This window comes from Falco peregrinus, chromosome 8 (assembly GCF_023634155.1).
Source record: "Falco peregrinus isolate bFalPer1 chromosome 8, bFalPer1.pri, whole genome shotgun sequence".
Lineage (NCBI taxonomy): Eukaryota > Metazoa > Chordata > Aves > Falconiformes > Falconidae > Falco > Falco peregrinus.
Genome location: NC_073728.1, coordinates 15,131,588 through 15,152,679, shown reverse-complemented (window position 1 = coordinate 15,152,679; position 21,092 = coordinate 15,131,588). Strand labels below are relative to the sequence as shown.

The following is a 21,092-nucleotide window of genomic DNA, read 5'->3' as shown; positions in this document are numbered from 1 at the left end:
TTTTCCTGTTTCACACAGGCAGGCCCTCCTGCCTCTGTAGAATGCCACCAGCAACCAGACTTCTGCCCTTGCAGGATCCCACCTACAACCTGCAGCTTATACATGAAAACAAAGATATGAGGAAAGAGTGATGTCTACATCAAGGCATTTATGGACAAGACAAGGAAATACCCATTAAGGTGTTCTTTTAAATCTGATCAGTATGAATCTGAGAAAAGTAAGTTTTGTTGAACAAATAGGGTAAAAGGAAACTATTCCTGGTCTTCATGGAGGAAAAAATAGCAGAAAACCCCAAACCAAATCCCAAAAAAGGTTTAACACTTCAGTTTCATGACTTTCAACTTGTTCTCCCACCCCTAAAGAAGTAATGTGTGAACTGCTTCTAAAAGGGTCCATAAAAGGTAAAACCGAAAAAGCAAATTCATATATGCTCTGTAATGATCTCCATATATGTAGCTTCTCAAGGGATCCATACCCGTAAAAATTCACAAATCAAAAAAGGCTGAAAAGTACTGCTACTTATTACTGTCTAAATAATTTATTTATTACATTAAGTTGTAAGCAATAAATAAATCTAGATGAGGCAAGCTGAAAGCCAGCAATTTGTGGAGTCCTTATTAGAACACACTGGAATACTGTAAATTCATAATGAGAGATGTACTTCTAAAAATAAAATTATATAATGTGGGCTCAATAAAGCCTTCCTTAAAGTCAACAGCACTATTCCTATAATTAAAATTAAGCACTTTTAAAATATTTTGTTTGAAAAAGATTGAGATCAGTTACAACAGCACTTTTAGTATGACAGAAAACAACAAACAGACAAAGTAACCACAAGGGAACTTTTTTCCCCCTCTTAATCCAATAAAATAAGATTTTTTTCTCTATGCAAATGTTTCCCTGATATTCTTCACAACTTAAATATTGCCACCTTGTGCTTGTGCCGATGTGAGGAGGTAAAACTGGCTAGTCTGTTTTCATTGTGAAAAACAAAGAGAAAGCAAAAAATAGGAAAGGTGAATACACCTTTGAAAAGGTAATGCACTTGCTAACATTCTCTGAGCTTTAGGCTATTAAGGGTTTTGCTTGTTCATTTAACTCTAACATAATCATTTTTGTATCACTTTGGCTCTTACAGCTGACCATAATGCATGGCTGAAAGCCAACTGTATCTTACACAGGCATCATCTCTGGACATAAACCCATAGACGCCAGGCTACAACATAATGAAAATATAGATCACGTGTATTTGCAGACTCCTATATGCATGGCCTTGGCTCTGTGCTACAGGCTCTTGTCAATCAACTCCCCATCTTCTGGCATAACTGAGACTGATACACCTTAAGACTAAAAGGAGCAAGAAGAAACTGGGAAGAGCACTTAAGTCTTCTCTGGGTAGAGAAGGCTACACACAGGCAGTTTGGCTAGGCACAACTTATTAGCACCAACTCAACCTTGGCCTTGTCAGGCTCTAGCTAGTCCCATGCAGAGCCCAGCAGGCATGAACACCCACTTCCCCATCCTCCAGGTTCCAGGATGGGCTTTTAGTTGGCCCTGGCCCAATCTGGCTCTGACTTTACACAGTGCTGCAGAGCCCAGCACAGACATTAACTGACTCTGCTGGAAGCAGTCTATTACCAGCTGAGTTAAGACAATAAACTCTTTGGATCAGATGTCATGCCAGGGAAGGAGTTAGTAGTTCATGCTGCATTGAAGACAGATTACTGGGAAGACTGGAATAGCACCTGCAAGTAGCACAGTCCCTTTCACATCGCTCTAAGCATGACACCCATTAGGGTCAAGCTGGCCCTACAAGAGCCAATTCTGATGTGCCTGTCTTTGGCACTTCTATAACCTGCCTGTGAGTTAGTCTCAGCTGACAGTATCACATTGATACCTAATAAAATTTTCCCCTCCCTTCCTTACGCAGTGCCAAAGGCACTTACTCTGTGCAGGTGAGGTCAAACAGTCAGCAGACATGGTAAGAGCCGTAGGTTGATAGCCATTAAAACTATGGTAACATGAAGCACACAAAAGGTGATGGGTTCTGAAGGCTTCAGCTGGACCGTTTCCCACATCACTGGGAGGGAAAGAATCTAGACAGTGAGGTTTTCTACCTACAACTGCATTCTGCTTCCCAGTACATCCCAGACTGGTATCAAGTTCCATCACTTATTTAAATGACTATCCAAATAAACTGGTGAGCACCTCACATGTTAACAAAGTATTTAAAGATTCTCTTGAAAGAGAATTAGAGATAAAATGGTGTTTAACCCAGCTGAATTGTAATAACCCTACACTTAAAAATTAAGTTGAACTGCACTATGTGTGTATTTGGATAAGAAAGAATTAGGAGACATGTATTCAGAGGAAATACAGATACAAAACTCATGTCTGTATCAACCCATACATATTCTTTAAAAAAACCAAGATACTGAATAGAGAAACTAGACTTCAAATAAGGCAATGAAGTCATGCACTATTAATAGATTTAATTTGTAGAATGTTAATGGTTAATAAGAAATCTAATAATATGGCAGCATATTAAATATCTTTGTGGCTGGTAGCATCTCATCTGCCTGGGGTCAAGTGATAATTTTTTTAAATTATCTATGGACAGACTACAAAGCTTTAGGCACATAACGCATGCACCCTGTTAAGACATTTTACTTTTTATGATCTTTAAAAGTATATAAGAAGATAGCTGTCAGAGCATCATACAGCCTGCTTCTGATCATGTACAGTTACATGTCTAGAACTGTGACAAAATGACCATCTGACAGTAATTTTGTACACAGAAAATTAAAAGCTAGGAGTGAAGAACTCAGACATAGCAAACATCTTTATATCAAAAGGAGTGTGAAAAAAGTCTCCTAAGAAGCAGATACAGGTTTGACTGCCAAAAAAAAAAAAAATCTAGAGCAGGCACAGTCTTATCACTAGCACTCATTAAATTTTATTGTTAAAATTAAACTCTGCCCTTAGAAGCAGTCTTTTAAAATATTCTAACTATCACATCCTCTCATTTGAAATTAAAAGTTTATTTTCTCCTTCAGACACCTGCTGTCCTCTTCAAGTACTGTAATGTGACACTCGACATGCAATTGAATTATTCTAATATAACATACACCAGATGTCATGACCACACTTCACTTTAACTTGAGAAAAATCAAAAAGAACAAAGTGCGAACTCAATTCAAGGTGTAAAGAAAAATCTCAAATTCCATGGGAACATGAGACCTAAAAAAAAGTGTCATGAAGTATTATTATTTCTATTGTTTTTAAGTATGACCCCTGGTAAACAGCAACTCTGGCTCAGTCAGCACTTGCATCTGAAATTACAGCATACCATTTGAGCAAGCAATTTCCACCACCGTTTCTGCAAGCTTATTTCCAAAGAGCCTCAATTGTACAGTAGCAAAGAAACAGTCACAGACTGTCAAATTACAGCTTAAAGTTATTCATCTTGTGCCATTTGAGCATTTGCCCTACAGCTTTTGACAAACATTCATGTTTTTTTCTCACTTCATCAGTCTCCTCAACTGAAATGGCAGGTGAAGTGCAAGTTAATTTAGAGCACAGTCCAACTGTTGTTTCAGACAAGAGAGGGAGCTGTGAGCTGAGAAGGAAGTTATATGTAGGGCACAGTGGGAACACTGCTAATAATGCAAAAGGTTAGTGAATGGCAGCTAATAATGTGAAAGGTCAGTGAATAGTGGTTTGATTCCTTTTTGGCATAGTTTATATTTTAGTTTAAAAAAAATCGTTTCTAGCAGACCAAGCCTCAGATAGTTAACACATGCGCTAATTAAATAGTGTTACTGGCAAAACCTGCAACAATGACTCTGAAAAATTAAAGTCATATATACCTGGCAGCCAAGTTAAGACAAATTCTGCTACTGCAGTCGAAGCAGCACCAATGAGACTGGTGTTCAGGAAGTCTTAAAAGAGCAAGGGAGAATGTCCTTGTGGTTACAATATGGGCTGCAATTCAGGAAATCTGGTTTGAATTCCCAGCTCTCCAAAAACTTCAAGTACTATCTCTTGCAAGGCATTTAATAGCTGGGCACCTTGGGCATCTTCATTTGGGCAGGGAAGGGGGAGAGGAAGGGGGGAAGCAAAGAAGAAAGGAAGTGGACAGCACTTTACCAGCTGGCTCATCTGTTATCGAGTAATAATTATTTTATTCCAGTAATACAACACTACGGATCAGTACCAAATCACAAACACTGAATTGTAAATCTGAATTCATCCCTATGTGTCACTGCTCCCTAAGCCCAGACAGTACACATTTTCAGCCGTTTGTCCTGAAGAAGCAGATGGAAGCGTGCTTTTGGCACAGCTGGCCAAACAAGCAGGCGTTTTTAAGAGCATGTACTGTAAGCGACAAAGCAAGTTAATTAGAACAGCAGGTATTGTGTAGCAGGTTTGATCCACAGTTTATAGTGAAATTGAGAAAAGCAATGAACTCTCCTGAAAACTTCGTTGGGAGTAAGTTACTGCCCCCTGTCTGAGTAATCAGCTCCCACAGAAAATAAAATAAAGTTTACTGGTCTTAAAACAAAACCCTCAAAGGAACATCCTGGAATTCAATCCGCTCAGGCCAGTTCCTCTCTCATCCTGAAAACAGGCAGCATCTTAAAAGAAAACTCATGCCTATGTCCCAGCCACTTCCCACTTTGCAGATGGGTAACCACAACTCACCTACGGTCCTCAGATTTGGGGATGGGGTTGGTGCAGCGTTGGCTGTTATACTTGGCCACATATTCACATTGCTTGAAGGGGGCAGTCTTGTCCTCCAGAACGTGTCTGATACAGAAGGCGTAGCCGTTAAGTCGCCTCTGCTTGCACAGTTTGGGGCTATATGAGCACAAGGGCTTATTGTCAACCTCAGAGAAGTGTATGTGTTTGCCTTCATACATCACGTGACTCTATTCCTTGTGAACATCAGCTGAAAGAACCAAAATATTAAGACAAATCACTTACAGAAGAAAACAAATGCATTCAATTCTAGATTGTCTGTTTCATTTTGGCAGGGAAGAGAGACCCAAAACAATACCTGATTTTAAATCTTCTGTACCATATCAATGTTAAGAGAGAGCCCCAAGGACACCACTATCCTGGAATGATGATGAATCAAGATGAAGCAGATTGTCTAAGGAAAATATCACAAAGGTCAAAGTCAGTCAGAATAAAATAGATATTATTACTGCTTAATAAGTAAGTGGCCAGATGCAGTCACTAAACCTGTGGTTCAGCTAGCATCCAATAAGCCAAATCCACTAGCACAGTAAGTTTTCAATCAGTAGTCACAGATCTTTGGAAACTGTGAAAGGACATTGTTGGGGGGGAAAAAAAATTCTACTGCCACTGCACTTGAACCTGCTGAAGAAAACTCCACTCATCTACCAGACAGTGATTAGGAGCTACAAGTTGAAAAGGTTAAGTGTCAGATTAGATCACTTGCTTTCAGGAATCAAGTTGAATGATGATTAACTCATTTGATTGCAGAGGTTTTGCTTCAAGTATCTTTGCTTACAGAAAGGCTGGCAACTACCCTTACCCTGCAAAATTATAATTTCACCAGGCAGTGCAAGTTCTGTACCACACCCAATGAATAGTCTTTAGATCTTGTAGCTGCCCACAGCTTCTACAAGCATCAATATGCAGTCCTTCCTGAGGTCATTATGGTTCTTCAGAGCTTCTCTACCTCATTGTACTTATTTTAGGTAAATGCGGGCATTAATAATATCAGAGGCAGTATTCCCATTGATGACAGGAGGGCCAAAATGTCATTTGAGCAAGAGGCTGGGGGTTTTTTTCCCCCTAAAATAGACTCCTACAGTGCAAGCCCAAGCAATCCTAAAGTACTTTTTCATTTCTCAACACTACGGAGTCTTTGGCTTAATCACCTTTAAAAAAACCAAACAAACCACAAAAAACAAAACAAAAATGAACAAACAAACAAAAAACCCACCCTGAAGTAGCTTCAATCAAATTAACAGCACACATATTCTGCAGCTGCTCTGCTACACTCAGCTTAGCCTGCAAAAGGCAGCTTTTATTCAGGCTATCCTGAAACACTGGAATAAAACTCTTTTGAATATGATAGATTCAGTACTTGGTTCAGTTTCATATATACCAATGGTGTTATATACCAAGCAAAGGAATGTACATGGAGGTGATATTCAGGAAATATATAACAAATTAGAGGCATGTGACCAATGTGCAGATTACCACCTCAATCAACTTACTTGTTCCCAAAGCCACAAATGACAAGAACACCACTGCAAGGAGGAAGCCTATGCAGACTTTGCAGGAAAGATGCAGTTTCCTCTTGTGAAGGTAAAAACCTTCACTTTCCACTTGTATAAAAGCACCTTGAGAAAATGACAAGCACTATGGCACTGGGGGGATCTAGAAAAGCAATTTTAAGTCACTAGGACAAAAACAAAACATGCTAATTACACCTCTAACAGTAAACTGCATAAACTAGGCCTTTCATTAACTGTACAAGCAGGACAGAAGATCACTAAAAATTTAAAAACACGCTTAAAATTCTTGAAAGAGTTGCACATGCACACATGCAACATAGCATACAGAATGGAGACGCGCTACAAAATATAACTAGCACAAGTGACCTGATTAATCATTTGACAATAATTAGGATCATTTCGTGTTTCCTGTTTATATACATAGTTCCCTTTCCATGGACACATGCAAGTGCAGAACCCCAGGGACAGGGGCCTCGTGCTTTATTTACACCGAATAGCCACAATACAAGCACGGACACCTAATCCAGTTTCAATCACCTTTCCCAACTTCTCTCAAGGCATGGAAGCTCATGAAAGTACAGAGCACACACTATATACATTTGAAACCAGTCACTGGAGTATGACCCTTCACAACACACCAGTCTTAAGAACAAAAAAGTTCATTGTTGGCTGTGCCCTTCAAAAACAGAGAATGGGAAGTGGGAACTATCTAACTATCTCTTCTTTAGCATGCTAAGAACCAAACAAGCCTTTCAGGCTTTCAGTATTATCCAGCAACAATGTGAAAGAAAAACATAAAACCCACGGTGACATGCCTAATATGGGAGTTGTGATCTGGGTTTGGGTCCCATATGTTTGAGAGACAGCCTCCTTCATTACTATGTCAGCAAAAGTAATCAAATGAGTCTTAACTAATTGCATCTCTAACACAACATAGCTGACAAAGCCATTTGCTCCAGAGTTTGCTTCTCTCAACAGTTAACCAAAGCTTGTATTTGGTGGCATACTGGACAGGATGAAAACCTTGAAAGAACAAGTGCATCTTGCAGCTGGGGTGACACATGCTGTTCTCTATTTCTTTCTATTTACAACCTTCTTTTAAGCTACTACTATCATGCTTTGCAGAGTTTTTGATGGATCAATGACCTTCTCTTTTGCACAACCCAACAACCTTTCTCTTTGGAAGGTTATCAAGCAACAGACCAAAGAAAAAGAGTTCCTCAGAATGGTTCCAAAGTGAACAGTAAGAAATGCATACCTGGTGTGCCTCCGTTAAGCTTCTGTAAAGAAACTGCTCCACAGTTCCCAGCCACTATAATCCTGGATTTATTCTTGTGCCCCAGTCTTATTTTTGGATTTAACTCATAATTAAGTCTTATTTTTGCATTTAACTTGACTGTGTCAAGACAGGCACAGTATTTTACTTCTCACTTGTCTGAAAGATACAGGGGACAAGTAAAATGCCATATGAAACATTTAAGAAAAAATACTGACAATAATACTTAGGGTATTTTGGGGTCCATATATACACTAAGAGAAGCTCATGCAAATATAGCCATGATAAGAATCAATTAGTGCAACTACCGTGCAACAAACAAAAAGAAAGCTAATATACCTAGCAGTCAATGTTATATTTAAAAAAAACATACAGCAACTCTCTTAAACTTGCAATTATATCTTTGTTGGTAGATTCCTACACAGACTCCTTGAAAGACAGTGGCACTATGTCGATATACTGCCAGGATCAGAGACTAAAGTTGTACTCAATCTAAAAAGAGCTTTTCCTTTTTACATCCATAGCAAACCAGATATAGATAGATAGATAGATAGATAGATAGATAGATTAGATAGATTAGATAGATGTATAACAAAGACTTTTAAAGCTATTGAGTCTGGTTTAATCTGATGCAGTATTTTATTTTGAACAAAATATACAGGAGTTCTTAACAGAGCTTTTTGCTGCTACATAAAAAGTAGCACAAGTATGGAATAGGCACATGTTGCTTAACAGAAGAGAACTGAAACTACATGTAGCTAAATAGTGGGTGGGGGAGAAATTATTTTTGTCCCACAGGATTCAGTAAGAGATGACGGAAACATGGACTTCCCCTGGAAAAAATCAAATGCTTAAGCAGCTGTACTTCACAGTGAAAATACCAGGGTACAAAACTTTCTGGAAGCTGTTTTGGGTTTTGCATTTATACTCTACATTGAAGCTATAGAAAGGTTTAACAGAAACATAATTTATGCCTGCATATGCTCAAACTACCTTTAGCCACAACCCATGAATAAGAAGCCAGAGGCTGCTTCTTGAGGTATCTAGATTTTCCTCAAAACAACTGCTTCTAAACAAAAGATTTTGGGCTAGTCAGAAGCAATGGTGAAAGAACGGAAGAGAATCCAGAAATGTGTGCCATTGCCAAATGATGTAAGAGATGACTGAGGTTTAAAAAATCATGGTAGGGGATAAGGTGAATATAGAATGGTCGTATAATATCAGACAATATTAGAACTAGGGGTATTTCATGAAGCTAGCAGGAGATTGTCCAAAAACATATTAAAGAAGTACTTCTTCATTTTTACTACGCACAGGTAGCAAACTTGCTCTCATAGGAGGCTATGGAAGCAGACAGTATCATCACATTCAAAAAGATGATGGAAAAGTTCATAGACGATGAGGACATAAGTGATGTACCTGCTAGCATGCCTAATTTAACAAATATGGTGAAGGAGTAAGAGAAGAAAACCCTAAAAAAATGGCTGGGATTTCATGCTCTTCCTAAATAGCATCACTTACTCTTGCTGCTCAAGAAAGAACACTAGGTTGGATCGACCCCTGATCTGACCCACCAGGGTATTTCTTACATTCTTATGAGATTACCACTAACATTTGTAATTTGATAATACATTCATTTCTCCCCTTCTCCCATTTTTTATTCCTGAGCAGCTGACTGGAAGAAAACCTCCCTCTGGCCAGAACCCTATCTGGACACGTCGAGGGCAACAAACTTGGCATCCCAGCAAGGCTTTATAGCAAGGACAGGCAGGACACAGAACAAAGCCACGCTCTGCGACACCACTTAGAGCAGAGCTACTTGTCCTGCTGAGTGCAGCCACTGGTGGTCCATAAGACAACAGGTGGCGGTTTGTAAAGTGACTGTAAAAAGAGAAAGGAAAGACTTAAATACATACAGGTACACACCTGTGCAACTGTCAGTACCTGCTGTCAGGCATAGGAAGAAGCCAGCTCCCAACTGTTTTTAGTACTGGCAAGCAGGCATCATCAGCTTCCTTGCTGCACTCATCAGCTCCTAGACAACAAAGCTGTAGCCCTATACTCCACAGACCCTCTCCCAAAACAGTTAAGCGGTCCTTCAGAGAGGCTGGGAAACAGTGTAGCAGCAAACTTTGCAGGGCAATTTTTGCTACACTATACTGAGTATCACCATGATGGATGTTGCACAGAAATCTGGTACCTCACATCATCTCTAGTCTACAGAGAAGTTAATGGCCCATCACTATTACAAAGCCCAAAGCATTATAGCCCCAAAACTCAATCAGTAATTTTGAGAAAACACCATGCTGAAAACATCAGAATACTTCAAATCACGTGGGCTGGATACATTCTTAAGTGTATGCTCAGAACTTGACATTCAACACACATAAGACCCTTTTAGGCAATGGAATCCCCAAATGCATTGTAAATTGTGAGGCAATTATATGTCAGTGGTTAAAAGATGTATAATTAAGAGGACTGAGCTCAGAGCTTCACACATTGCATCCAAACAAAATACATGAACTGCGTTGTATTGCCTTTGCTAATACTAGTGCAGATTTTATGTTAAATCACTTTGTGTGTTCATGACATCTCACAGACAAGGTACAATCATCTACACATTCCGAAACCATCGGCTTGGGGCCAGACATGGAACATGGATTTCCAAGAACCTCAGCCTTTCCACAAATAAAAATGGCATAAATAGCAGTTTTGTTGATTCCTCAACTTGACCAAGAAAGAACAATTCCCTGCATCACCACTGTCTGACCTTTTTGCTGAGACTAACAGTAAACACACAGATTTTAAGAGTTTGGGCAACATGGAATTTCATTCACTCAGAGGTGAATAGAGACCATAAAAATCATTGCAAAAAGACAAGCTTTTAAAGCTACCTTATAGTAAAACCATTCTGTCAGTATAAGTAAAACCTGTATTATTAGAGAGAAAGCAAAACCACGCCTTTTTTCTATTTCATGCCAACAGACTTCAGGCAACCAGTACCTCTCTGTGAAGTCCTCTGTTCTATCAACAGAAGCTGCACCACATCTAATTGTGGTCAACATCAACACCACAAAGTTGTAACTTCTGTCCCCATTCTGTGATCTAACCATAACTTTGGCTTAGTTCTGGTCATTTAACAGCTCAATTCTCTACTACGCTCAGTTACCAAACCAAGTCTGCTCTAATTCTGGAAACAATAGTCTTTTTGTTAGTGAAAGCATCAAAATTGAGACAGAAAACACTGGGAAGCAACGGAAGTCAACTACAAGTTCCTGTAGGAAACACTTCTATTAACTAGAGTACAATCCTTACTCAAGGAGACCTATGAAGAGCCCTGCACAAAGTCAAGGTACTGCACACAGATGCAGGCACCCTGACATATCAAGGTACTTAGCATGTTAAGATCTTACTCAACATTTTTAGTTACCACCTGGAATCATAATTTGGGCTACTTTTTTTCATATGTAAAAATCCACCTAGGAAGATAGAAGCAGCAACATTGTCCTCATTCTTCCTTGTTAGAAACCTACGACTTCAACTCTGCAAAAAGGCATAAAGACGTCCAATGTATTGACAGAAAAGCAGCACTATATTTTAGGCCATATTGGTAATAAGGTTATGCTTCAGAATATAATGTAATGAATATAGAATTAAACTTAAGTATTATTCCTAATAATAAAAATAATGACCAGAGAACTTACAGACTTGTAACAAGTTTCAATCAACAACAGAAAACATAACCAAGATGAGGGAAAATAACTCTTCTTGTTTCAAAACTGAACAGGTCCTTCTTTTTGTTTTCCTACGCTAAAAGAACTTAAGCAGGAATTTTAATTTCAGCCGATTCACTCATCTGATAATTAGTACCTTAATGAAAACATTACAAAGACAGCCCAAAGCCTAAAAAACAACACATTTAAGACTCCAGGAATTTTAGAAACTTCACAGGATTTCTAAAGAGAAAAGATGTTTAGTAGGTAAATTCATAATTGTTGCTAACAGCACATTGCTAAAGATTTCAATAAAATAATTTCCTAAACATGGCTCATCTTGACCTAAGGTTCAAGACAGGCTCCATATCTCTGGAAGTCTTTTGAAGATGGATTTCTCTATTTCAGCAGAAGGTCTCAAGCCCCGATCCTGTAATCACATCCTCACAGGCAGATTCTCATGCTTGCACAGAAGCACACTTATTTCAATGTGGCTATAAACAGGCCAGGTTTTGCCAGGGCGAGCCAGGCTGCCGAAAGCTGGCCTTCAGATGCAGCAACAAATGGAACATTTAGGCCATTGCAACATCACAGAAATGCAGTTTAAAACATTATCTCAAAATATCAAAGCCATGATCCTGAGAGAAAGCAGAGACTAAACATACCACAGCATACCTTGCATCTGTACTTGAACAAAGAAAAGGCTGTATTTTATTTATTCAAATAACAGATAACCTGCACTTGCATACGAGGTTAAAAAAAAATACCTTAATCTTATTTTTAGTCCCATTACTGCAAAGACTAACAAGCTTATTTTCACACAATACAGGAATATTGTTCTTGCTTCAGTAGGAATACTCAATAAATAAAGCAGTAGAGCTCACAGAGCAGCCTTTTAGCAGTTATAAGCTATCAAAGTTTCAATTTGATATTACAATAAATTTGAACCTCCTGCGGATCTACCATACTGTGAGAACATGGTACATGCAACTCTGTGGGACCAGGCCCCATGTACAACTTCATTCACTCATCATAAAAATATTGAACCATCAAAATAACTCCCACTAAGGAAATTTTGGGTTGCTTTCTGTAGATAATTTAGCTTTACAATTAATAAAACTTGTCTGACGCATGTATACGTTACAAACAAACCACATAAAAGGTTGAAGATGGCTGCAAAAATGTCACCAGGTATGTAAGTGGCAGCTCCATACAGAACACAGGCACTCTGGTTCAGCCATCAGCAGTGGTATCTGGCGGGTACAGCCTCAGCGTGAGACACAGCCAGTACGGGGGTGCCCATAAGAGAGGGTGCTCAGCTACAGGGGAACAATTTGCCGCCCTAAATTTGCCAATTTTAAGTCTATCGATCCACAGAAATGGAGAGCAGCCTCAAAATAAACCTTCATCACATGTTGTTAAGTAACAAAGTTAGAACTAACTATAGAACTACATATTTTAATCAGGCAGTATAAGGCTTTAAGGTAAGCGTTACTGTCATTCCCAAAATTCATGTGAGGTTACCTGTACAAAACTGTTAACATTTTGAGCTAAAAGACACGTTAGGGGACATGACCAAACCGAGACACCTCCCGCGTTAGGAACCGGAGCCCTGTCACCTGTGCGGGGTGAAGCGCCTGGGTGGGTTTTCCAGTGGACTCACTTCGCAACTACCAGACGTTGTTTTCCCTGAAAAAAAGGATCCTTTCATTTTCAGTCCTGGGAGGCTGCGGCAACTCACAGGAACCCCCTTCCCCTGCAGGACCCCGGCTGGTGGGGACAGCCAGGGGTCCCCCAGCGGGGACAGAAGAGGGGGCCTGGGCTCGAGCCCAGCCAGAGCAGGGGGTGCTGAGGCGGCCCCTTCCCGGGGGTACAGGGCCAGCGGGCTGTCGCCGCCGTCGCCAGGTGGCCCTGGGACAGAGGGGGCGGCTGAGAGACCTCGGCCCGGGCCCCGGCACATGGCAGGGGGCAAAGGCGAGGCGGGGGCAGCCCCCCGCTGCCAGCTCCGGGCTGGGCCGGGGTCCCCGTGTGCCGGCCGCTTGTGGGGCGAGGGGCACCCTGACAGCCTCCCCGCACCCCCAAAACCGCCTCCCCCCGCCCCAGAAAAAAGAAGTTATGAGGCGAATCAGCCCGCCAGTGGCCCGGTCGCTGGGGGACACCGACGGCGGGGGGAGAGGGAAGGGGGGGGGGGGCGGGGGGGGTGTACACCGGGGGCTAGGGGGGGGACCGCGGCCACGTCCCGGGGCGCCCCCGCCCCGCCGGCTCCGTCCCCACGGCCGCGGGTGTGGGGCGGGCGGCGGTGGCGAGGGGGGAAAGCGCCCTAAAAACGCCGCGAAACTTTCCAGGCCGCGGCCAGCGCGGCCCCGCACGCCCCGCGGGACCGGCACCGCCTCCGCCGCGGAGGCCCCGGACCGGGCTGGGGGAGGGGGCGCCCACACCCCCCCCCCCGGCCACCACCGTTCATTAAAAGTCATTTCGGCAAATTAATGCCGCCCCCAGCCCCCCCGTCCCGTGGCCCCTCTCGCCCCGCCGCCCCGCGCGGGGGGGGGTGGGGGGTGAGCGGCCGCGGCCGTGGCGCCCCCGCCGCCTCCCCCCAGCCGCCAAGCTTCGGCGGCGGCGGGGCTCGGCCCGCTTTGGGCCCGGAGCCCGGCGCGGGGGGCCCGGCGGGGCGGGGAGCGGAGCTGCCGGGCCGCGCCGCGCTGAGGCCTAGCGCCCCCCCGCCCCCGTTTCTCTCCCACCGCCCTTCACCTCCCGGGCAAAGGCGCCGCGGCGCCGCACCCCGACCCTCCCGCTGGGCCCCGGCCACCGTCTCACCCCCCTTCAGCGCTCCCCTCGGCGCCCGAAAGCCTCAAAACCCGCCCCGGCTCCCCTCACCCCCCGCTGCGGCCTACGCCACTCCGGCCGATCCCCGGCCTCGCGTAGCCCGCCTCCCCGCCCGCCCTGCACCCTTCGCACCGCCTGCCGCGCTACGCGAGCCCGGGGATTGAGGCCGGGCCTGGCTTACCTTTCCAGCTGCTTTTTTTTTCTCCTCTCTCTCCTCTCCCCCCTTTCCCTCTGTTGGGCTGACAGATCAGAGTTTCCTCCCCAGCAGAGGGACTGGGAATGGGCTCGGGCTCTGTGCTGAGGAGCTGCTGCCCCCCTGGCTCTGAGAAGATCCTGCTTTTTGTGGGGAGGAAGCTTTGGGGGCTCTTTATTATTTTAAAACTACAAAGTGCTCAGAGGGTAGGTGATTATTAAGGGGAATCCCTGAATATATTCTCCAGCAAAGAAGGCAGGGCTGCTGGGGCTGCTCAAGAAGAGAGCCAGCAGCCTCCTACAGCACCACTACAGGCACTGAGAGGACATAACATCAGAGAGCGGCTCCTCTGCCCTCCAAAACAACAACTTTCCTACCATCTTGGAGGTAGTAAGAGGGAGAGAGGGAGGGGGAAAAAAAGTACAGAAGGTTTTTATAAAGTGTCAATTTGGGGGAGGGAGCCGAATGGCCAAAACCAATTTTTTTATAATTTTGGGGACTTTTTATTTTAAATAAAAATAAAATATAAAGGCATGTGGACGAAGAAATAATTTCTTTATAACCTATTAAGATCAGCTTTCTGGAAAAAAATTGAAAGGAGGTATGGTAAAAAATGTATTTTTAGTAATTTTGGTTTTCTGTAAAAATTAAAAATTTGTAATTTTTTCTGTAATTTATAAAGTTGATAACTTTTTTGTCGTTCTGTCATATTTCTAAAAATTAGTGTGCAATTGTGAAAGTTAGTGTAACTTTTTTTTGGTACTCGTATTCTCAGCAGAACAGCTGTGATTGATGTAGGATAGTTTCATGTAACTGTACCATGAAGTCTTCCTCTCTTTCAAGGGTAAATAAAACTGAATGTACAGGTAGGAAAAAAACAGCTTTTATTTATTTTTTTTCCTAAAGTAGGCCATATACAGAAGGTATAGGGGGATTAATGTAAGTGAGTAGAACCTGTGATATATATATCTGAGAAATTCTGCTAATCTGCCATAAATTTAGCATGGTCTGTCCTTCAGGATGGGATGTGAAAAAATAAAGCGTGTAGCGAGAAATTTGAAGGCAATAGTTGAGCTCTGGTTTAATGTTTTCAAAGCACCTTGCAGCCTTTTAAAATCTGTTTTGGTTCTTGTTTTGGTTCTTTCTTTGGTTCAAGTTACTAATTTGATTTGGGGGCTTTGTTCCTGATATTTATGAATACTATTATTCCTGACTTATTTACAGAGTTGAGAGATGCTATAAGTTTATACTACAATATCTTGTAGAGTAAAACAGTAACTGTTTTTCTTTATTGCAGATGTTTTTATTAGACTGTAAAAAGTGTATGAAATGCTGTCAAAACAATACAAGATGCTATGGTGTATCTATAGGTGAAGACACTGGTAACTGTATTCAGCAGACCTATGATAATGTTTCTTGTGATAGGATTATGCACAGCACTATTTAGAGATGAACTGCAAAGATGCCTTTTTATTTGTCCTGAAGGAAGAGGAAATAATTAGGAAACTAATGAGATATATCTTAAAATGTATTTAAGTTTTTTCCATTGTAAAAATTATTCAGGTGGTATAGGCTAATTGAACTGCAGTCAGACTGAGGTCATATGAATGAAGGTATTGAATTACTTAGTATGTTATCAACCTCTCCCCTACCTCTGTCAAATCTGAAATATGTTGTTATAGCTCAGTTACTATAATCTTAAAAAAAAAAAAAAAATCCTGAATTTAGATACATTCCCTTTTTAAAACATACTTTGAGAGTTTGCCTAGCTAGTATAGTGAGTGTAGTTTGTGTGTTTATAGTGGGGTTTTAATTTAGATAAATTGGTTTGAATTAAAGTACAATTAAAAGTCAGCTGGTCTTTCTGTCAAACTGTATTTTCTGTTCAGCAGGAATTTAAAAAAAAATATAGTTAGTCTGCCTAGCACATTTTAATAATCCTATGTGTTGCATTCTATGGAATTACTGCATAGGAGCTGTTTTTCTATATCAGATTATTAATCCATTAAATGCATTGTTCTGTTCTGACATTAGAAAAACAAGAATAATCAAATATATTGCTCCTATGTAATTTTTAAAATATTTTCTATTTTGTATAGAAGTAATGTGATAATTAGGGTACTTCATAATTTTACCATTCATTATTGTGTGCTTTAGAGCATGATGTTTAATGATTCTTTTTGTAAGATTTTTAAACAAAACCAACTTTTCTATTCTGTATCTAAAGTTCATTACAGGAATTACAAGGATTAGAAATGTTGGTCATATATGGGATGATTAAAAAAATTTTTTTTTAAATATTGCAAATAAATTCTTTCAATGAATTTAGAAATTCAACAAATGCGGGATAAATTAATATTTCCTTTTCTTTTATTCTAAATAAATGAAGGACCAAATTCTCAGACCCCAGTTTTGCATGTGCTTGGAGGCCTGATTAATAATTCAGAAGTGTTTGAAGTATCATTCAATACTTGCTTGCATAAAACTCTTTACCAAGTCTGTAGGGTTTTGCTAGAGTACTAAATTCAAGTTTCTGCACTAAGTGATTTCTAGCTAGCATTATGTTAAACAAGAGAATTGCTTCTTTTAACTGTAATTTTGTAGTTCAGTATAATTCAACTATAATTCAGGTTAGTTCTCTTTATTGCACTATTAAGACATAATTTTTAGGGTTTCAGGAAGAGAGGCATGCCATGAACAACTGGTCTATACTGAGTCTGTGGTACTCTTGAGAGTATCTGTACAGCAACTGAGGGGTATCTTGTTTTGTTTTTTTTTTAATTGGGATGCAGATGATACAAGACATTAGAGAAATGGCTATGAAGGCACTTGAGAACCTGAACACAGAAACAATATTAAACCCTTTCTTTGGCTTATATGCTTGACTTTGCAGATACTGACTTTAATCGGATTACTTGCATGCCTAAATTTAAACATGCATCATAGTAACATTACACATTTTGGTGACATCCTGAGATCTATTTGATGTGTGTTAATTGCAAAGCCAGAAGCTTAATGCTAAGGGAAAAAGGAGAAACATTTTGAATCTAGGTTGGAATAGGAAAACTGAAATGGGGTATTTTTTAGTGTCTTCTACCAAAAAAAAGTTGAATCTTTTTAAGGAGGACAAAGTAAAGAGGAAAAATTCACTAGATTTTAGTTACATGGACTATTGTGTAATCATTCAACAGAGAAATTGAAATCTATACATTATGGATGGAGAAATTTATTTAACAAAACTTTGTTTACCTGAGAGGATTAAAAGGATTTGCTTTTCAGTAACTTACTAAAAGTTGCAAATATTATTTTGCTTTGCTGACAAGATGTTACACATTAACACCCTAAAGGAGCAAAGTCTGCTAGCTTTAGTACTGTGGAATTAAAAGAAGGTATAAAACCAGATTATTTCTTTTTTTATCTTTATGGACAAGACTTTTTCTCTTAAGTTAGGTGATGCATCATTTTGACAGAGTAGAGCAGTACTCTGAAATTATGTCGGAGAGCAAACTGAACTCTCAGACTTCTGTACAAGGATGGCGTGTAAACCCAAAGCAAGAAATGTCCCCTGCACAACATGAGAAATTGTATTCTGGAAGTACTATTTCTTCATTACAGAATATATCTGTCTGCCTTGACTTTGAAGTGGCCGCGTCGCTGGACCAACTGCTCCAGCCAGTAAATGTATTGTACGCTTGAGCACAGAGTGGTCAAAGAACATTAATGTTCCCTAAATCACTAGTTTCTGGGTAATGAGGCATACTTTGCTGATCTGTCTCACAGGTATTAATAGCAAGGCGGAGGGCACTGACTTAGTGAATAAGCTTTGTGAGTCTAATAAAAATAGAATAGATGCTTTAGGTTTTATACCAGTTACTGAAGGAGGCTACATCAAGAAATGAACCTTGACTTTCTCCCAAGGTCATATGCACCCCAAGTGCAGATCTCAGGAATTTCTAGAGCATGACTCTGTGCATGTGGTGAAGGGTCTGGGTTTTTCAGCAAATAGTGTTGGAACGTAAGCATCTTGGGATTATTCCTTGAAAGACATACATTCTGAGGAAACAGTTCCAATGTCTTCAAATGTTTGTGAAAGGTATCAGCAACTTAAAATGCAGGTGAATATTGTGAAGGGGAGGAACAACTCTAGGTGTATAGATGTTTATTAGAGACTTTCATACATAGAGCCACGCTTATACAGCAGATCTTGTCTTTAGGCATTTAAGGGTGTGACAAATTAAATAAAACCCAAAATTATCATTAGATATATTGTTCTAAGCAATGTCTTGAGCAGCAGTTTTATGTGGTATTCGTTTATTTAGTTGTGGTAAGTTCTGGGGTCGAGCTAACTAAAGCACAACATGTTAGTATTATTGAAAAATGCTTATTCTTATTTTTCAGATATTCTTTACATGGAAGTTTTATTGCAGTGGTTGTCTCTAACATATCTGAATTTCAGTGAGCCTGTGTGCTATTTGATAACCAGCATGCTTTTTGCCACTTTTCCAAATGTGGGAGTCCCTATACTAAAAACATTGTCTACAGTCTGAAGATTTTTCTCTAGCAAATACATTCAGGTTATGGCATACATGCAGCTGCTAAACTACTTCAAACCCATGTTTTTAGTGCACTCCTACATGGCAGATAGCGCAGCTGAAAGTATAGGACAAACCATATGTAGAACAGAGTAACTTCGCTTTACTTCATTTAAAGTCATAAATGCTACCAAAGCAACACAAAGTACAGGTGACTGGCCTTGTTTTCCTAAGTCATAGGAGCTTCATTAAGCATATTGGAGTGATGGGAATTTTGCTGTGGGTAGTTGCAGAAGTATTTAACCAGTTGGGAGCAGATGTATGCTAGCTATTGCATGATAATATAATTAATTGATAGTGAACTGTACTGAAAATAGTAATTAACTAAGACTAAACTAATCTGTTCTTCATCATCAATGTGTATTTTAATCTGCATTAAATAAATGGTATTGTCTTCCTAAAGCTCAGCAAAGACAAAATAGTAAGACTACTAATTGTGGGAAGCTTGTCCAGAATACATGATGGACACCTGTGGAGACTTCTTTAAATTGAAGACCAATGACTGGAATAAACTGTCCCAGCAGAATGCTCTGATACAGTCCCATTTTACTGGGAAGTCCACTGCTAATTCAAAGTATACTATTGTATATTACTGTCTGCTTCTGTCTATTGGTATTTCATTAACTATCGTTGTAGCAGTTAAGAAGCCACACGTTTTACCACCAGGCCTTTCTGCTGCTAGTTCAGTTATTTGTTTACATTCAGGTTAGAGTGGGTCCTGGTCATAGCTGCAAATTGGAAAGATGAGACTTCCCACTCTGGATCAAATCAGCGATCTCTTAGTCTTCTGAGAGTAGCCAGTATAAGATGCTTCAAATAAAGGTGTGGAATATCCTGTGATGGGTTACTCAAAAATGAAAAGCATGCAGGACAGGATTTTCCAGAAGTAGTTGGAGTTGAGCTAACATCAAAGCACAAGGCTTTATTAGTGTCTAGGGGTCATGAGATCCTAGTGGATTTTGAAAGTTATTTGTTATACATGAAGCTTTTTGCTCTTCATGGGTTTTTTTGATGCGTGGTTCTTCTGATCCACGTCAAATATAGACACAGGTGTACAGAAGGTGCCAAGAAGAAACAAAATTATTTCTTTGAAATATGTTAGGTATATTCAAAATTCAGTATTCACATCAGAGTGAGGAGATGTCTCTACCAGCTATTGTATCTTACTACGCAAAGAGGCCTCTCAATCTTGGTAGGCTTCTCAGCGTTAGGCACTGTGAATGCATGCTTGCACGTAGCCAGAGGAAAACATTTCTTAACAGTGTTTAGCATACCAGGCTTTGCTGATCATGGCACCCATAGAGGGTTTGAATTGCAAGGTTTTGTATATGTCATTTATGACTCCCTGGTTTTGTGTATGTCATTTATGACTCCCTGTACCGTTTCTCTGTTGTGCTTAGCTGCGGGGAGTTGGGGATACCCCGTACTTCAGGACACATTACTGGCATCATTCCATCAGCTACTATGTGTTACTGTAAAATGTCTTTTGCATAAAATGCTACATGACAGAGAGGACTGTGACTTGTATAAACCCCTACACAGAGCAAAGGATTCAGTGTTTGTTTCTGAACAAAGTTTTCCTTGTGACTCTGTAAACATCAGTGTTTCATTCCCAAAGGTCCTTTATGCCCATTTGACATTTTATGAATAATTATCTGATAACCTATTATTAATAGATAGTATAGGAGTTTTTAAATAGGAATTTGACCTGCTTCTTGAGCAACACAGCTTCTTGGGTAACTCTGGGAGAACTTACCCCATAAAACATGTTCTTGTACTCCTGATAAAAAGCTTACTTCAGTTGACAGTGAAGTCCTTAACTTCTAGGTGTTCTCCATAATTCCCTGCTTACTTACTGCTAATTTTTTTTCATGATGGCAGTCACAATTAAGTCCTCTTCTATCAGTTTGCTTGTTAGCACTTTCTCTGTTCCTGTCCTGTCAGTGCCTTGGAAGTCAGTCTTTCAGCCCTTCACTGAAGGTGATCTCATCTAATTGCACATTTGAAGTACAACACAACAAATCATTAAGATAGTGTCTTGTTTTGGGAGAAGATGTTTTGGCTTAGCCATTGTTTGGAGTATTTTAGGAGGAGGAGGTGTGTGGGGACAGGGATGGAGATGAGGTTTTATTAACTTTTCTCTCTGGACTAAGGCTGATGCCAGGCTGCTGTTCTGCTTTTTCTGGAGCTCTGTGAATCTCTGCTGCTTTTCTGTTGGCT

General features: G+C 40.5%; 1 protein-coding gene across 3 annotated transcripts in view; it reads right to left on the bottom strand.

The window, feature by feature from the left end:
- The window catches only part of INO80D (INO80 complex subunit D), a 46,767-nt gene extending 31,900 nt beyond the window's left edge, over positions 1 to 14,867 (bottom strand). The window contains exons 1-4 of one of the 3 annotated variants that reach the window (XM_027786265.2): positions 14,269 to 14,867; positions 12,789 to 12,953; positions 5,060 to 5,155; positions 4,705 to 4,951 (exon numbers count right to left, since the gene is read on the bottom strand). In XM_027786265.2, coding sequence (XP_027642066.1) covers positions 4,705 to 4,922 — 218 coding nt within the window. In that variant the 5' untranslated portion in view covers positions 4,923 to 4,951; positions 5,060 to 5,155; positions 12,789 to 12,953; positions 14,269 to 14,867. The remainder of the gene's footprint in view (positions 1 to 4,704; positions 4,952 to 5,059; positions 5,156 to 12,788; positions 12,954 to 14,268) is intronic. The other 2 variants (XM_005237024.4, XM_027786266.2) reach the window with 2 other exon arrangements.
- Positions 14,868 to 21,092: the final 6,225 nt, after the last annotated feature.